General features: G+C 39.8%; 1 protein-coding gene across 1 annotated transcript in view; it reads left to right on the top strand.

The window, feature by feature from the left end:
• CDK5RAP2 (CDK5 regulatory subunit associated protein 2) overlaps positions 1–16,376 on the top strand; it is a gene marked incomplete at its 5' end in the record, with an annotated part of 84,338 nt that overhangs the window by 21,962 nt on the left and 46,000 nt on the right. Inside the window, 5 exons of the mRNA XM_084272568.1 lie at positions 2,444–2,614; positions 3,366–3,539; positions 10,892–10,989; positions 13,953–14,083; positions 15,690–15,805. Of these exons, the coding sequence (XP_084128694.1) occupies positions 2,444–2,614; positions 3,366–3,539; positions 10,892–10,989; positions 13,953–14,083; positions 15,690–15,805 (690 nt within the window). The remainder of the gene's footprint in view (positions 1–2,443; positions 2,615–3,365; positions 3,540–10,891; positions 10,990–13,952; positions 14,084–15,689; positions 15,806–16,376) is intronic.

Consider the following 16,376-nt stretch of genomic DNA (forward strand, 5'->3'; position numbering starts at 1 on the left):
CATCTCTCCATAAACCTTGCTGCTTTAAAGGCACAAGCGTGGTTTCTGTACCTGATGAGTGTTGTACACCAAGATGACTGAGATTAGGTGATAAGGGGTGCAATATGTTATTGCAGCAGCATCTTTTCTTTCTATCTGTGTCCATCACCTTTTCTTAAAGCTGTCCATGGTTTTCAGAAAGAGAAGTCGCAGAGAGTTGGATGCCTGAAGTTATAAGACAGGTCAAAATGTATTCATGTAAAGCCTCTCAGGGATGTAATAGAATAAAAAGAAAGGTAAAAATAACCAGGGAATAGCTTTGTGCAGCAGTGACCATCATAACACTGCAGCTGATCCTTTGCTGCCACTTCCTGTGCAGTATGGGAATGGGCTTCACATCGCCCACCTGGATTGCTCCTTAGCTGCGTGGGCTCTTGGCTTCCAGTTACCAAACTGTTGCACTGCTTTCACTAGAGCAGGTTATAGTTAGCAGTGAGGAAGAAATAGAGAAGTATTTGGGAGTTTGTGTGCATAGACAAAACTTGGACCTGATTCTGCAGCTCTTGAGGTTTTTTTAGTGAAGTAAGTAGTTCTTTTGGTCCTGAAACAAATAACTTTAATAGTTTGCAGAACTGAAGGTCTAAGCTTAATCGTTCTTTGCAACTGAATAACCTTTCAGGGTTTTTTGGAGCTATTAGGGATTTCTTAGCTGAATCCTGGTAATGAAGCTAAAATTAAGCAAGTAAACCAAAAGGCATTGTAAATGACAATTTGTATTTAATGTGCAAAATAAACAGAAGTAAAACACTGAAGTAGTAAAATGATGTTAAAGATTTGATGTGAACCTGCATGAAGCAAGGTAATTAAGTCAAGAAAAGGATATAAAACAGTTTGTAAAGAGATTGCAATTAAAGTGTCACTAGTACTGTTTCTTTGTACTTAGAATAAGAAACAACTATTGAATTTTAAATCCCAGTGGAAGTAAATGTAAAGTTTATAGGTGACTACCATATGCACGAACTATTTAAAGGGCTTATGATACTTCACAAATGGGCCCTTTTTGGGAATAAATGGGAAATGTTTGTTTTAAGATGTAGGCTGTGTTACCTGGCTCTTTGGGGCTGAAGAAAAGTTTAGATAGTATAAAGTCTTTTCTAAAAGTTTTAATTGTTTAATTTTAGACAACAGCTCCTTTGTTACAAGTTTCTACTTCTTTTTTACTACACAATCCCTGCAGTAAATGCTCTAGATTGTGCAGAGTAGAAGCTTGTAAAATAAGACTGGTGTGTACTCATGCTATTCCTTCCTGAATTCATGGTGTTGAAACTTCCAATGAATCAGCAAGAAAGTTTGAAGTGACACAAGTGGTGGTGGGAGAGAAGTTGGAAGGACAGAGAAGCCATGTCATGGGTTTTTCTACTGCCCTGTGTTCTTGCCTATTTTCCACTCCAGCTGGGAACTGACTATTGTATGCTGATATTTTGGTATATATTTCTATCAGTTTAGTGATTGTCCCAGTTCACAGCAAAATGTAAGGCATAGGAATTGTTTGATTTATTGCCTGGAACCCAACGCTTTGTCAGGTGCTCAGACTTTGAAACCCCATAGATAGCAACATCTTTGGGTGGTGGATTTTCAATTGAAATGGAACAGGATGCTTAGGGATGCAGAGGAGACAGCTGTGGTTGTGATGTGTGACCTGCAAGCTGGGAGCTACATTGCTGTATGGAACTGTGTTCCTCTTGGAGTCCTTGGGACTTGCTACTGCATAAGGCTATTGAAAGACAGCATGCCTGTCTTTTCGAAGTAAAATGGACAAGAAGTAGTTGTTTATCTGATGAGGAACTAAAATGTGGAGATGGTGTGATTAATCTTGCAGCTGCAGGAAGTCATTAACAGAGCCAGAATCCAGATCAAGTCCTGTTCACAACTTCTAATCATGAGACTGAGCTGTTTGGTCATTTCAAGTTTGTCCTCTTGTCAAAAGAAAAATGTTTTAACATTTCTGACCTTTTGTTTGATGCAAAAGTAACTAGTAATACAATGTTAGTGCAGGAATTTTCACGGTGTGATGAGAAAAAGAGCAAATGACAAACTGAATCACCCGTAACCAATTTTCTCCTATTTCTAGCAAGGGAGTAAATTGACTCAGAAGTGTGTTCATTCTGACAGCGACAACATCTACGTGCATGATATTCCCAACAGCCTCAGAGTCCAGTCATTCTGTATGAAAAGCATTTAAGCAATAACAGACTCAATTTTTTAGGGGACTATATCTAAAGGTATTTTTTTTCCTTGTGTTCATTGATGCCAAGAGGAAGATCCTGGTTTAAATACATTCTCCAGACTATTCAGTGACATGAATAATATAAAGTAATGGAAAGTTAAGCTAATAATGTAGGTTGTTAGTCTTAAACTTTTTAGAAGTTGATTTGCTAAATATTCCATTTCATTTTTTTTGTAGGACCTTAGAAATCAAGTAGAGAAATTACATGGTGAAATGACTGAGAAAGAAAAAGCAGTTGAACATCATTACAATATTCTTTTGAGTGAAAGCAATCAGAAGTTGCAGAGCCAAGAACTAGTTATCAAGCAGCTAACAGACAATGTCAATCAAAAAGATCTACTGCTTCAGGTAGGTAGGCTTCAAGTTGAAATGAAAAATTGAAAGGTATTTGATTTTGTGTGAGGAATTATTACAAAATCATATTTGTATTTGGAATTACTGTTGATTTTGATGATAATCCTTCACTTCTTATAATACTGTATTTGCAGAACAGACATATAATTACAGTGTGTGTGCCATTCAACAGGATTCCTTGTTAGGGTTTTATGAAGCGTGTGGACAAAGGAGGAAGAAAGCTTTATTAATACTTAGGTAGAATTTTCGCTGTTGCTCTACGATCCTTTAACAGCTCTGAAGTGCCTGTGATTTTCAGAAACTTGAAACTGAGGGATTGATATAGACAGTGAAATACTTTGTCTTCTTTTTTTGGACCCCGTTCAACATGGTGCATGTGAGCAGGGAGCTGCCTCACTGTTAATGGACCCCTGCTCAGTGTTTTTATAGCTGGAGGTATAACCCTGGCAAGTACTGGTGTTATTCACCCAGCAATGCAGAGACTACCAGCTGAGGGTGTTCTCTACCTGGAGACCAAGGTGCATGCCTTGACTTACTTTTTAAATGCTTATAAGATTGGAAAACTGGGGAAAGCATCTCTTTGGTTTTCTTTTGCTTCTGTTACATTAAATTGAGCTCCTCTTTGCAAGGTGTGTAAAGAACATGTGCTGGGTCATCCTTGGATTTTCTCCTGAATTTTGTTTATGTCTCTGTCTTGCAATATAAAAACTAGAATAAGTTTTGTAAAACTGTTTTCTTTTGTTAGAAACTTGAAGGAACAGTTAAAGAAAAGGATGCGGAATTGCAGGAGCTCCTGAATAAATACAAGAATCTTCTAAGAGCCAATGAAGAACTTGAACTGAAAAATGAGGGCTTAGTAAAGGAAAAGTGTGCTGCACAGTCTCAACAGTCAATCATCAAGATAGTCAGAGAGTTAGAGGTAAGTTTTTCATAACTCTGATCATTTGCAGATAAATACTTTGACTTCAGATTGAAGAGCATTTTGACTTTGGCTTCAGAAGTGTAGACTCATTCCCCCACGTAGGAGGGCCTGCCTTTCCTTCAGATCAGTACTGCATTGAAGTGTTTGTATTATTAAAATGATAGTGATGCCTTTGTTAATAATTGTGTCGTATGCTTTGTATGATTTGTGGTAGCGATTTGGTGTCGTAAGAGTCCATAGTGGTGTAGTCTGAGGAGTTCACATGGCATCACTGAACTCTTTATTCTCAGAAAGTGTGTGAAATGTCTTGCCAGTCTTAAAGAGGTAGGATTTTGTGGTTGTTGAGGTAGATATTTTTCCTTGAGTGGGAGAGTATCAGTATTTGAAGAGTGCAGAGGAGAGTTTGTGTACTTCTGATAGCACAGAGCTAATGACAATTGACAGTAAGTGGAGTTTGAGGATTAAAAGTGTATGTGGGAGTGAAGATGTGTCTAGGGTAAGAAGAAAACTACTTTAAAACAAAGGAGAAAGGAAATAGAATGGGAATATAAGCATTAAAAAGGGTGGATATTATGTGCCTATTAGTGGTTTTGGTGCCATAAATTGTAAAGGATCATCAGTACCTGAAATTGGAGGTCAAATTTCAGTCTTAAAATGTCAAGTTAGTTCCTTCCTCCCTTGCACACCCCTTTTGTACTAGAAAAAACAAAACTAACACTAAGTCAGGCATTGTTGAGAAGTTTTTGAATCACTCACTGACTCCATCACCTTGTTCCTTACTACTCTGTGCAGATTAGTGACCAAATAAGCTGCTTTTGAAGATACATTTTTCATCTTCTTTTCTGTTATTTGTAACCTGCTATGTTAAGGTCTCCAAAAGCATCAGGTGAAGTAAAAAGAATTCAACTAGACTGTACAAATGATGGAGAAAGCTGTTTCTTTAATGATATATCAGCCATTAACGACATTTTCTCAAGGATGCTTAAAATAAGGCGAGCCAATGGCAAAGGAAATGTGAATGCTATGTCTTGCATCACATTCTGAATGCTGTAGTGATGAGATGCTTAATATGCTGTGGGCGCTGTTATTAAACGTGGCAGATGCAAGCACACATTGAGTCATGGGTTGTTTGACAAGCGCTGAGTAAATGAGCTGCGTCACTGTTTGCCAGGGCACCGGTGCAGGGTACATCAGAGTGTGTTTGAATAGACATGCAGAGAAATAAAGTCTCTGGAAGGCTGGGTAGGAATTCTGCCTCTGTAAAACAAATGGCAGAGCATGCGTGGAACTTCTGTCACAGAGGGACCTGGGAGCGATGGAAAATCATACAGAATTAATGGAAATCAAACACCGACTCTCCTCTGTACACCCCACTCCCAGTACAGGTGTATAAGCAGGAGAGAGACCAGTGGCAAGCGGAGCCACGCATGGTAATGACCCAGTACCCACCTTCTAATCATGACCTATTCTCTCTTGCTGGTTCGCTTGGTGGTTGTGAACAATACCTAATCACAACCCATTGTCCTTTCAGCTCAACCTCTGTGTAAGATATCTCCTGTGAGAACCCTCTTTGGCTTATTAATCATAACTTTTTGGGCACAGATTACGTGGAGCTCTGCTCCCATTGGCTGCTTTGGGCTCTTTGATGACTTTACAGTGCTGCACCAACTCTCAACAAACGCACAGCTGGATCCTCCCCACCAGAGAGAACAGAAACCAATCTCTTCCAGCCTCACTGGTCTTTAAAGTTGAAGAAACTGAGTCGAGAGATGCAGAACTTTCTCTCTTTCATCATACCTTTTTACTTTATTTTAATGTAATGATAAATTTTAAAGTAACCGACATCCAAAGCTCTGCTGGGTGCCTTGGCCGGGCCAGGGAAGATAAATGACAGTTTCTAATTAGAGTTTGGATTCTTGAGCCACTGTCGTGGGCTTAGAGAGAGCATGTGTGAGGGCAGTGATAATTAGGTTAGTCATGCAACTGCTGACTCTGGTATCTATGAAGTCTTGTCTTGGAATGAAACCTATTTCACAGCCAAGGAAGTTAGAAGTGCAGTGGACTCCCTATAATTTTGGAAGCTTTAGTTGGTTTTGTGCTTAATCCTCTTCTCTCACCCAATATTCTTACACTTATAAAGCTGTTTTTGGCTGGAGCATTTGTTAGGTAAATATATTTCTAACACTGGTCTTTAGACCTTTGTGGCTCATTTTTTTACTGAGAAAAGCAGCAAATTTGAGAAAAGTGGCTGTTGCTCAGTCCTTGAGCCGTGCTCTGGGGCTCTGTTGTGTTGCACGTGTAAGCTTGCACACAGTGTATATGGCAGTAAGGGGGCAACAGTGATGTGAGTTTTAATTCTAAATTGATTTTTCTAAGAGTAAAATAAGGTATTGTTGGATTCCCTGCAATATAGCCTTCCTGTGGTGCCTGTTTTTGAGAGGGGGGGCTTAGATACTACCTGAGGGTGGAGTAGGAAGTGTAGTCAGCTGATACACCAGACAGCCAATCTGATGTTTCTGAGGACATAAGGTACTTCCCAATTCCTGTATGATCAGTACAGTGACTCTGGTTATAATTCCTCCTGTATTTAGGGAGGTAATGCTGTGCAGTCAGGGAACTGAAGGGTACTGTGTGCATACGGGTGGTGGTGTCTTGTTGCATCTGGGGGTATTACCATCAACGCAGGAAAGGTAGTGGTGAGGTAGCTGGAGCATTGCAGCTGATGGGTGTGAGAAGTGGAATTGGTGTGGTTGTTGCAGTCCTGCAGACATGTCTTAGCTGCTGGAATTGATGCAGTGTGCACACTGCTGCTGAATTGTCATTATTCCAAGTGATGTAGTTGACGTTCTTGTCCCCCTTTCAACACAAGTTCCCTGTCTATTGAACAGCGATCAGCGCATTGTCGTTGTTGCTTTTGGTCTCTTGGAACTGATGTTGTGAACACATTATTGGGGGATAGTTCAATTTCTGGTCTGATGAGATGAGTTTAGAGCGGAAAACAGCAATCCTCTTTGTTGAAATCCATGTCTTCACACGCGTTAAATGTGCTGTGTTTTACCTGTGACACTGAGCATGGCCTGGTGATGGGAATGGATGTGGTTGGTGTGTCTCAACTTCCATATGAGCAGAAATATAATCTTGAAGGAGTTAGCCTGATGAAGTGATATTTGGAGTATATGGTCTGGTAGTCTTGCCTCTCATATCACCAAGAAGAGCCCCAAATTCCTCGGAGCTCTATGCTTTGTGACATTTTCTGTGGTTGAGATGACATCTTCTAAAAGTCACCAACAAAATCTTTTGCTATAGTAATTTTCATCTTTAGCTATATGACCAGCAGCCCGTAACGATTTTAATCTTATTAGTGATTGTTTCCTATATGGTAGAGTGTGCGTAAAGTTTACTGCAGTGTTAGATGAAATGGCCAAATTCTGGTACTGGTGGCTGAATGGGTGATGAGGTCTGGGTTATGGCCTTCTCTGTCATTCATCCTCTAACCTTCAGAGAGTTTGAAATCATCCTGCTGGTGGGTTGATGGGAGAGCATAGAGTGAGGCAACCAGATATTCTTGTGGCTTTGCTGACAAGTTATTTATTGTGGAGGTATAAACCTTCTGCTTTCATTGCTTACAATTTGGGAAACCTTTAATGAAAATAAGTTATGTTTTCCACCGCTGCTGCTTAGCAATAGTATTGCAGACTTAAATATAGACTTTAATGTATTAGATTGCCTCCTTTCATGGGAATATAAATCTTTCACTGCAATATGGTCCTGGATGTCTTGCAGCTATCTCCTCTAACACATTTTCCGTCACACCATGTGTCAAGAGGTTTAATGTTTCATTAACTCCCACAGCATTATGGTCTATTTAAGTTACAGAGCTGCCTTATGTTTTGTGTACCGTTGGGGAGTTGATTGGAATAATTCACTCCTACGCTTTATTTAGAAATGACAGTAATGTACAAAAAAAAAGAAGAGAGAGGGATGTTCATGCTGCATCTTCTCATTCTTAATATTCATGGAAGATTCTGAAAAATCCAGAACACTTCTTCATGATTTCACTAACCTCTACCTAGTTAGTTGAATTTAGAATTTAATAATTTGTGTCTAGCCTGTGACATTTGGAATTAAGAAACAGCTCATGTCTCCCGTTCCACAGGGGGGAAAAAAAAGAATTGGAGAATTTCGTGAGCTTTCTGAGATTTTTGGTGCAAATTCACATGAAGTAATTTCTTTTCTAAAAGTAACACAGGGAACTGGAGCCTGTTTCTGTGTAGAACACTGCTTTGTTAATACAGCAGTCATAGACCCTGAACAATTGGTGACAGCCGTTATCTAATTTGTGTACCGTAAACTCTTCAGAGTGACATTACTTTGCCAGTGCTTCAGAGCTTTTAATTAGGATACAGTTCTGTAGTGTCTTCGGTAATAATTGCGAGGCTTGTATCAGACATATGGAGGAGTTCACTAGAACTTTTAACAGACTGTTAACCGACTAAATTAAGTCAAAAGATTTGTTTCTTCCTGTTGCTTTCTACGTCACTGATCTGTGTCATTGTGATCAAACTTTTTCCGAGTGGAATTGCACTCTCTGTATTTTATGTTCAGTGACTCTGCTCGAAAGGCTGAGATTCCTCCACATCGAGGAGACTCCTTCCTTCACTCAGGCTGTATGATGTACTCCTTTATAGGTTTTTTTTTTTTGTGAGATATTTTTATTGATGCCCTTTAGATCCTCCATCTCTTTGTGTTTCTCAGCACTCAGTCAGCAGAAGCCATTGCTGTGTGCTCCTCCTCTGCTCATCCAGGTAATAAACTCGGGATGAAGCTCAGTATTTGGCCAGCCCCTTTTCAGTGGTCTGTGGAGACAGGACAAGAGGCAATGGCTGCAAATTAGAGCACAGGCAGTTCTGCACCAACATGGGGAAGAAGTTTTACACAGTGAGGGTGAGGGAGCCCTGGGACAGGCTGCCCAGGGAAGTGGTGGAATCTCCTTCTCTGGAGATATTCAAAGACCCATCTGGATGCCAACCTGTGCAATATGAGCTGAGGGGTTGGACCGGATGATCTCTCGAGGTCCCTTCCATCCCCTGTGATTCTGTGTTTCTATGATTTTGCAGTTTATATAAAGAACAATATTTATTGTATAAATTGCACTAGAACCTGGAAACATCTGTTGGAATACAGCTGCCATTAGGAGTGATGGTCGATGAACGTGATGCCCATTACACAGGCAAGCTCACACCTTCAAAGAATCTCTAGCATTAGGTGGTTGAAGCCACTCTGCCTGCAGTGAGATCTGACACGCAGACCACCTTAATGTGAGTGATTGGATCAAAACTTGATTACACTTGCAAAATATTATTTAACATATTTGCTAGCATACTGTGAAATATAAGTGTAAATAATTAAAAGTAAACAACAGTTGTCCTTGCTTTTGTGCTGTTTGCTTTGTGGGATATGGAATTTTTCAAATCACCAGCGTGTTTGCATCGTTAGTGTGAATTAACGAGATTCTACTGGAGCTGCAGTTTTGTTGCAATTCCTTCCTTAGGAATTGCAGTTGGAGTAATAACAGCTGCTTAAAACTCCTGGGTGTAGATTTCTTCCTTGTTAATGATCTGTTCACTAATTATTTAGTGTGTCTTGAGAGTTTAGTTTCCAGTCTTGAGGTTGTAATATGGAGAAAATAGAGTTACCTTTCATTCCTGCTCTCCAGAGTCGTCTTGTCAGACTGGAGCCGTACGCGTCCCCCCTTGGCTGAGGCTCTTTTGTTCTTCCTTTCAGTTTTCAGTCAAAAAAAGGGGAAGTGAGAGAAGCAACAAGGCCAAGTCTTCTCAAACAGAGGCATGATATCTCTGTCTGACATTAATACATCTAAATTTGCTATAGATAGCCCAGTTATTCACTGAGACAGCTGATATCTTCGATATTTTTCAGTAATAAGTGCAAGCAAATATCCCCCTAAATAGCTGCACTTTTTTGCCTCCTGCTGAAGAAGTGGCTGTGTGCTTGTTTTGGAGTGAAAAACATCTTGGGAACCTAGTGGATCCTTACTGAGAGTGTAGCTTAAGAGTCTGGATTTAGGCTAATGATAATAATATATCTTATGTGAGCAAGACTGCAGGTAAACAATTTTCTCTTCTTTGCACAAGTAAAGCAGCAGCCTGTAGTGACCCTGCTGAGTGTGCAGAAAGCTGACTCAACAAGTGCATGTCTGACAGGTTCATCCTCTATTTGCCAGCTCCACACAGTCCTTTTTTGTTCAGAAGCGGAACAGAATTTGCAGCAAACCCTCCCTCAAAGAAAGATAATCTTATTCAGAGAGGACTGCTTGGAGCTTGGGCTTGTCTGCCTTCGCTTCCTCCCTTCCCCTCTTCTGAAAGAGCTGCCTGCCAGGCTTTCCCAAGGTCGAGTTGCAAGCGAGGATGCTTGGGTTGGGAGCCAGCAATATGCCCTCGTGGCTAAGGATGCTGATGGCATCCTGGGGTGTATTAGAAGGGGGGTGGTTAGTAGGTGAAGTCAGGTCCTTCTCCCCTCTGCTCTTCCCTGAGGAGACCGCACCTGGATTATTGTCTCCAGTTCTGGGCCCCTCAGCTCAAGAGGGACACAGAACTCCCTAAAAGAGCCCAGCACAGGGCCACCAAGATGAATGGAGTGGAACACCTTCCTTATGAGGACAGACTGAGGGAGCTATGCCTCTTTAGCCTGGAGAAGAGGAGACTGAGGGGTGACCTCAGCAATGTCTATAAATATGTAAAGGGTGAGAGTCAGGAGGCTGGAGCCAGGCTCTGCTCAGGGATGGCAGCAACAGGACAAGGGGCAGTGGGTGCAGCTGGAGCAGGGGAAGTTCCATGTGAATATAAGGAGGAACTTTGTCACTGTGAGGGTGACAGAGCACTGGGACAGGCTGCCCAGAGAGCTTGAGGAGTCTCCTTCTCTGGAGACATTCAAACCCACCTGGATGTGTTCCTGTGTGATTTACTCTGGGTGATCCTGTTCTGGCAGGGGGGTTGGACTAGATCTTTCGACGTCCCTTCCAACTCCTAATGTTCTGTGATTCTGTAAAAGCCTTTTTTAGACTGTGATAAAAATGCTGAAGCACTGTTCAGCTCTGTGACTCAAGGTCTGTAAATGGTGAAACAGTATTTGCCTCCTTTAATAATAACTGTTTGCAAGTATCACGAATAGTTCCCAGGTTCATATCAGGCTGTGGAGATGGACTGTCCTGTTCAGCACATTTGTATTTCTACTTCTTTCAGGTTTTCTTCAGAACACAGTTATACACGTAGTTGTAGATGTTCAAATTAAAAAGCACTTTGTAACCTTAGTCTGCTCATGTTTTAATTTAGGAAAATAAAGAAGCTGAATATGAAAAGCTGATCCTTGCTTTAAGAAAGGAACAAAATATTTATTCCACACTGGTGAAGACCTTCAAAGAATCAGATAGGTAAGTGCTTTTTCTAGTTCGGTGGATAATCTAAACTCAAAGGGCAAAAGTCAGAAGTTGTGAAAAAAGATGAAGTTTAACTGCAGTGGTGATTATTCTGTGCCAGCCAGCCAGTTGGTGATAAGGCATGAACTAGCTATAGTGGTTTCCTCAAATTAAAAGTATTTTTGCAGGTGAGGATATGTTATGTAAATTACTTAAATGTTTCTGAAAAGGTTTTTGTTTAGATTGGAATCTCAGGTGAGTGAGATTTCCATTTAGGCACCAAAGGAAGCAGCCAGATTTCTCAGGATGCACGTGTCCTCTGCTGGAATGCAGGGGATAAATCAAATCACAGTGAACTTTTGGGTGCTGCACGATTTGCCATGGTTCACTCCTAAAATACAGATAATGCTTATCTTAAAGGTGAGAATTTTGATGACAGTATAAGCTAGTGAGATTCTGAAGAAGGTTAAACAAAACACTATCATTGAAGTTTGCATAGAACGCTGTCGGTATAAAGCCTTCAGAAGCATGGCAGGAGAAAGTGTGTGTTAACCTTTCAAAAGCAAAGAACAGTGTTTTAGAAAGAAATCTGTGGCCTGCTTTGTAGCCTGTTATTGCTTGGCAGTTGAGAAAATAAAAATCGTAGCCTTTAGGTAAAATAAGTTTAAATGTTTTATGAAAAATTGATCTTACTGTTACTAATTCTAAATATCTTGATTAGGTATTGGCGGCATTTGAGTGCCAGGTCCTGCCTGTTCCTGCCTGAAGGCAGTGGCTCGTACCTGCCAGTGTTGTGTGGATGTGTGTTTGCATTTTGCAGTTGGTTTATAGATCACTGTAGTTTGGGAAACGTAAAACAAGTAGCACTGAAGTAGATGAGACCTGTTATTTGAATTAAGCTCGTTAGTATTAATGCCATCCTGTGCTTGGGCACTGCTCAGAAGCTCTTTTAGATACAGGAATCTTTTTCATTAGAAATAGCAATAGAAGTCAGATTATGGAGATTATTTCTTATCTCTGTGAAAAGAGCAATGGCTTTTGTGCTTTTTTTTTTTTGTGGTGAGGAATCACCAAGTTTGTTCTAGTATGTCATAGGGAGGGTGTGACCTGCCACTGAAACACCTTCTGTGGGTAAGGGGATCATCAGCCCTCTGTTTAGCAATGACATCACAGTAACGTGTTGTCAGTTACTTTTAAAAAAACTCAGAAGTTTTTCATAGAATATCTTTCAAATGTGGAAAATTACAACTGTAGTTAGAATCATTAGGGTAATAGGAGTTTTGCAGTTAACTCTTTTCTTTACGTGGCTATATGGGATGCTCAGGGCAGTCCATATTATGCATCCATTTGCAGCGGATGTACAATGGTTCAACCACAGAGCTGGAAGCTGAAGGCAGGTCTTCTCATCGTAGTTTTATGGGCTGAGATGTGCTATAAATCTCATCAAGGAAGACTTGAACCCCCAAAGTTCTGGGGAGCTGATAAACAAGCCCTGCAGATAAACGCAGCTTCCTCATTTATGTAATTGCCAGCAGCAGTGACATGGATTTTAGGCAAACATCTGTTTTCTTGCTGACATATCTTCTTTTAGGCACTATTTATTTTAAGCAACCTGGCTGGTTATTTTTCAAAATAAGCTACTGGATGTCAGGACCGAGATGTTTCTTGTCTCTCCAAGCGGGGAGCGAACGCTTTCTCCTGTAAAATCTTTAACTCATGCAAAGGAGAAAATGTGCTTGCTTAGCTTCTAGTAACGTGTTGGCTTGGTTTTATTCTTAATTTTTTTGCTGAGCATTTAAGAGAGCTGTTCCTTCAAAGATCTTAAAGGAGGGAGAGCTGGTTGAAGCAATGATTTCTTGTGCAGGAAACACTGACAGCAGCACTCTTGTCAGAAGGCAGACTGGGAGTCGTTTCATACATGCTGCCTATTAATTAATGTGTTTCTACAATATGCTGTTATTCTCATGCAAGTGTGATGTGCTGTATGATCCTGTATAGTCTACTATAAGATGGATTTAATTTATTTTAAGATTTCTGAATTCTCTGGCATTTAGTGTGGTGGATTGGAAATCCTGCAGCAGCTCAATTTATCTTCTGAGTGAAGCAAATGCGAAAATAAATAATGTGAATTCAGAAACACTTTGTTATTTATTTGTTATTAAACCAAATTCCATTATAATTTCAGTTATTAGTGTACTTAAATGATATGGAGTGTCTTGTGGATGAAGGGCATGGGGATGACCAGCAAGGGACAGCTAGAGGTGCTGACACCGTGAGCTCCAGGGACAGTCACTGAGGGGAAAGTAAGAGGTTTAGTGGCCACCTTGGCAAAAAGCTGCTTAAAGAGTTAGTTCACAGACAAATTAGCTGCTGTGAGTTTTGGTGTTTACATCCCATTGAGATAATAGAGACAATTTAGACCTTAAAAGGTCTTTTTCCAGACTGTGGGATACATGAAGAAATAAATCAGTTGTGTCTGGATCATATTTTCACTGAAACACGGTTTAAATTTTTTTTTTCTTAGATGGAGCTTTAGAGAGGCTATAGTGTAGTTCTGTAGCAAGGGAACAAAGTTTCCATGGTCACCATGTAATGGAATACACCGAGCCAGCTGTATTATGTGATAATGATATTTTTCTGGCATACTTTGCAGAAGTTAGTAATTTTGATTTTCCTTAAAAAGAATTACGCAGAGTTTGGCTGGTAGAACATATCTGTCATGTCTAAGCTGACTTACAAGCAGCACAGCTCAAAATGGCAAGAAAAGGATGTATATGTAAAGGTTCAGCCTTGTCTTTCTATGTAGGGATCTGTTTGTTCTTATGCATCAAAATGATGTAACTGTGATGAAAAGGAGCGATGGCTAATGCCAAATGGGCTCTTTGGGAGAGCCCGGATGTAGAAAAGATGCTGAGGTGCACAACAAAATGTTTTGACTTGAATCTTGAAGGGTTGTTTTTTTTTTTCTCTTTTTCTAGCATAAACAGCTTGCAAACAGAATTAAACAACATTTTCACGTTGCGAAGGCAGCTAGAAGAAGATGTTTTAGCTAATCGGAATCTACAGAAGGTCTTAGAAGATCAGATTAAGGACCTAAAAAACCGACAAGGTCTGTATACCTGTGCAGCCCATCCCTTTTCTTGATCTTCTTACACAAAAGAAAACTGCTTTTCTTATAGTCGGTTTGCTGTGATGGAGAAGAAATGTTTGAGAGTAGAAAAAGGTGTGAAAAGGCTTCAGCTTTCTATGCTGAAAATTATTTGGGGGATTTGTAACAGAATGTCTTTGAGCAATCAGGGCATATATAGAGGGACAGCTTTTCTCTTTCCATGCAGCAAATGTTAGTAATTCTGTGGCAATTCTACTGCAGTGATCATTTCAAGCTGCCTACAATTTTGTACCCATGGAATTTACTGTTTTCTGCAGAAGTCAGAGATTCCTGGCTTTGAATAAATCTGTGGTCATGGGATCACTCTCTGACCATGGAATGTAATTATTTCACTATGCTTTGGTAAAGAGCCTGTGTCTCAGGAAATGGTTATACCCCTCCTAACAGAAGAAGTATTTCCAGAGATCAAAAAAATAGCCAGAGGTTTTGTTAGTTTGTAAATCAGAAATAGTAGAGCTTCTAAATAGAACTTATATTTTAGCTTTTTTATTGTACTTCTTTGGAGATGTTTTTAGTATATACTTAGATATAGAAAAGAATAAGTGGACATTGTTAAATATAGTTTACTGCATATGTACAGACCTATCTCTTTTATTCCGTAGGGGACATATAAATAACAATAAAGCCTGTTCACTTTACCCCTTTAAACTTAGATTTTCAATTTTAGCATCACTCCTTTGACAGCTATGATAAGTGACAAAAGGTAAGCTTCTGCTGTTTCAGTTTCCAACCTCGAAATTGCAGAGATAGATGAAGAGCAGCCAGGGTAGGGCGGAGGCTCTCATGGGTACCCCTGGGTGCTGAAGAGAGGTTGTGCTGTGGGTGAAGCCGTTTGGAATGAGGGCTCTGAAAAGGGGTAATCATTTGTGCACCTTTGGGTCCGCTCTGCACTCATGGGATCAGTGGCAAGAGCTGGGAGTAGGATTTGGACTGTCTCCTCTTTGTCCTGATTTAGATATGCTTTCTCCCTATCTAATGAGGTGTATTTATAGAATTAACTGTCATCTATAGTGTAAACGATGTTTATTGAAACATAACAAATCATTCCTGCAGTTATAGAGGAAAGTAATAAGTAGCTATTTTCAATTCAATTAATGCAATCTTTTGACCCAAAAGCAAAATAAATTCAGTAACTTTGTTGAATCCAGCTTTTTGCCTTGAGACATTGAGTTCATGTTCATAAAAATATAGTTAAAACAGAATAACTATTCATGCCTTACTTATCCTTCCTAAAAATTATTTCTAATTGCAATGCTAAATATGCAAATTATAATTCAGAATTATATTTGCAACTCATGCTGATAACCACAGAAAATAGAGCCACCCTGAAAATACAGTGTGTCTAGATGTCAGAAGCAGAAAGAAATATGAGGAAAGAATTTGTTCATTTAAACAGAAAGCTTATTTTGGGGGATGAAACATTTTAACTGGCCTCCTGCTGACTTACTAGTAGGTTTTTATTCAAAAAGTCCTGTCTTTGCACTTTATACTGTGTTTTCCTGCAAATAGTTTCTGAAATAATTCCTGTCCTTGGTTATTTTGGCAGATGAAACAGTGTCTTTCTGCGGAGATCAAACATCTTATATGAGTATCTGTTTAGGAGAGCAAGATCATTTAAACCTACAGATAGACCATCTGTCTCTTGAAGAACTTAAGAAAAAGGTATTGATCTGGTTTATTATTTACTGTTTCTAATGGCTTCCTTCTCTCTTGATAGTTTGTGCATCCTTCACAAAAAGAAGCATTTTCATTATTTAGGTACAGTTGGGTAGTTCTGAAAGGATTTGAAGTTCTCATCCCCGTGGTTTGTGATCTGCCTTTTATGAACTATTTAGTCTTTGTTACACCACACGAGCTTCAGAGTCAGCTGAAAGATAGTGGCTATAGGGATAGTTAGACCCCTGGATCCAAGCTTCAAGCTCAATACTGTGTTTCAGTAATTATGAAGTATTCAAACTCCAAAGAGAAGTTTTAGCACTAAATATCCTGCAACTTGGATTTCATGCACCTTTATTAATTGTGAAGATGGTAGAGGTGTCTATACTTCTGTATATCACACTCCATCCCAGGATTTTCAAATCTTTTCATGTTGTAAGATAATCCTGAGGTAACTTAAAATTGTCTCCATCCTACATAAGGAGAACTGAAATTCAGAGATGTTAAATGTGCAGAGAGCATTGTCATACAATAAATCAGTATTGGAGTTCAGAAACTTGTTCTTCTCACTCCTTAT

The sequence above is a fragment of the Gallinula chloropus genome, assembly GCF_964237585.1.
Source record: "Gallinula chloropus genome assembly, chromosome: 18".
NCBI lineage: Eukaryota > Metazoa > Chordata > Aves > Gruiformes > Rallidae > Gallinula > Gallinula chloropus.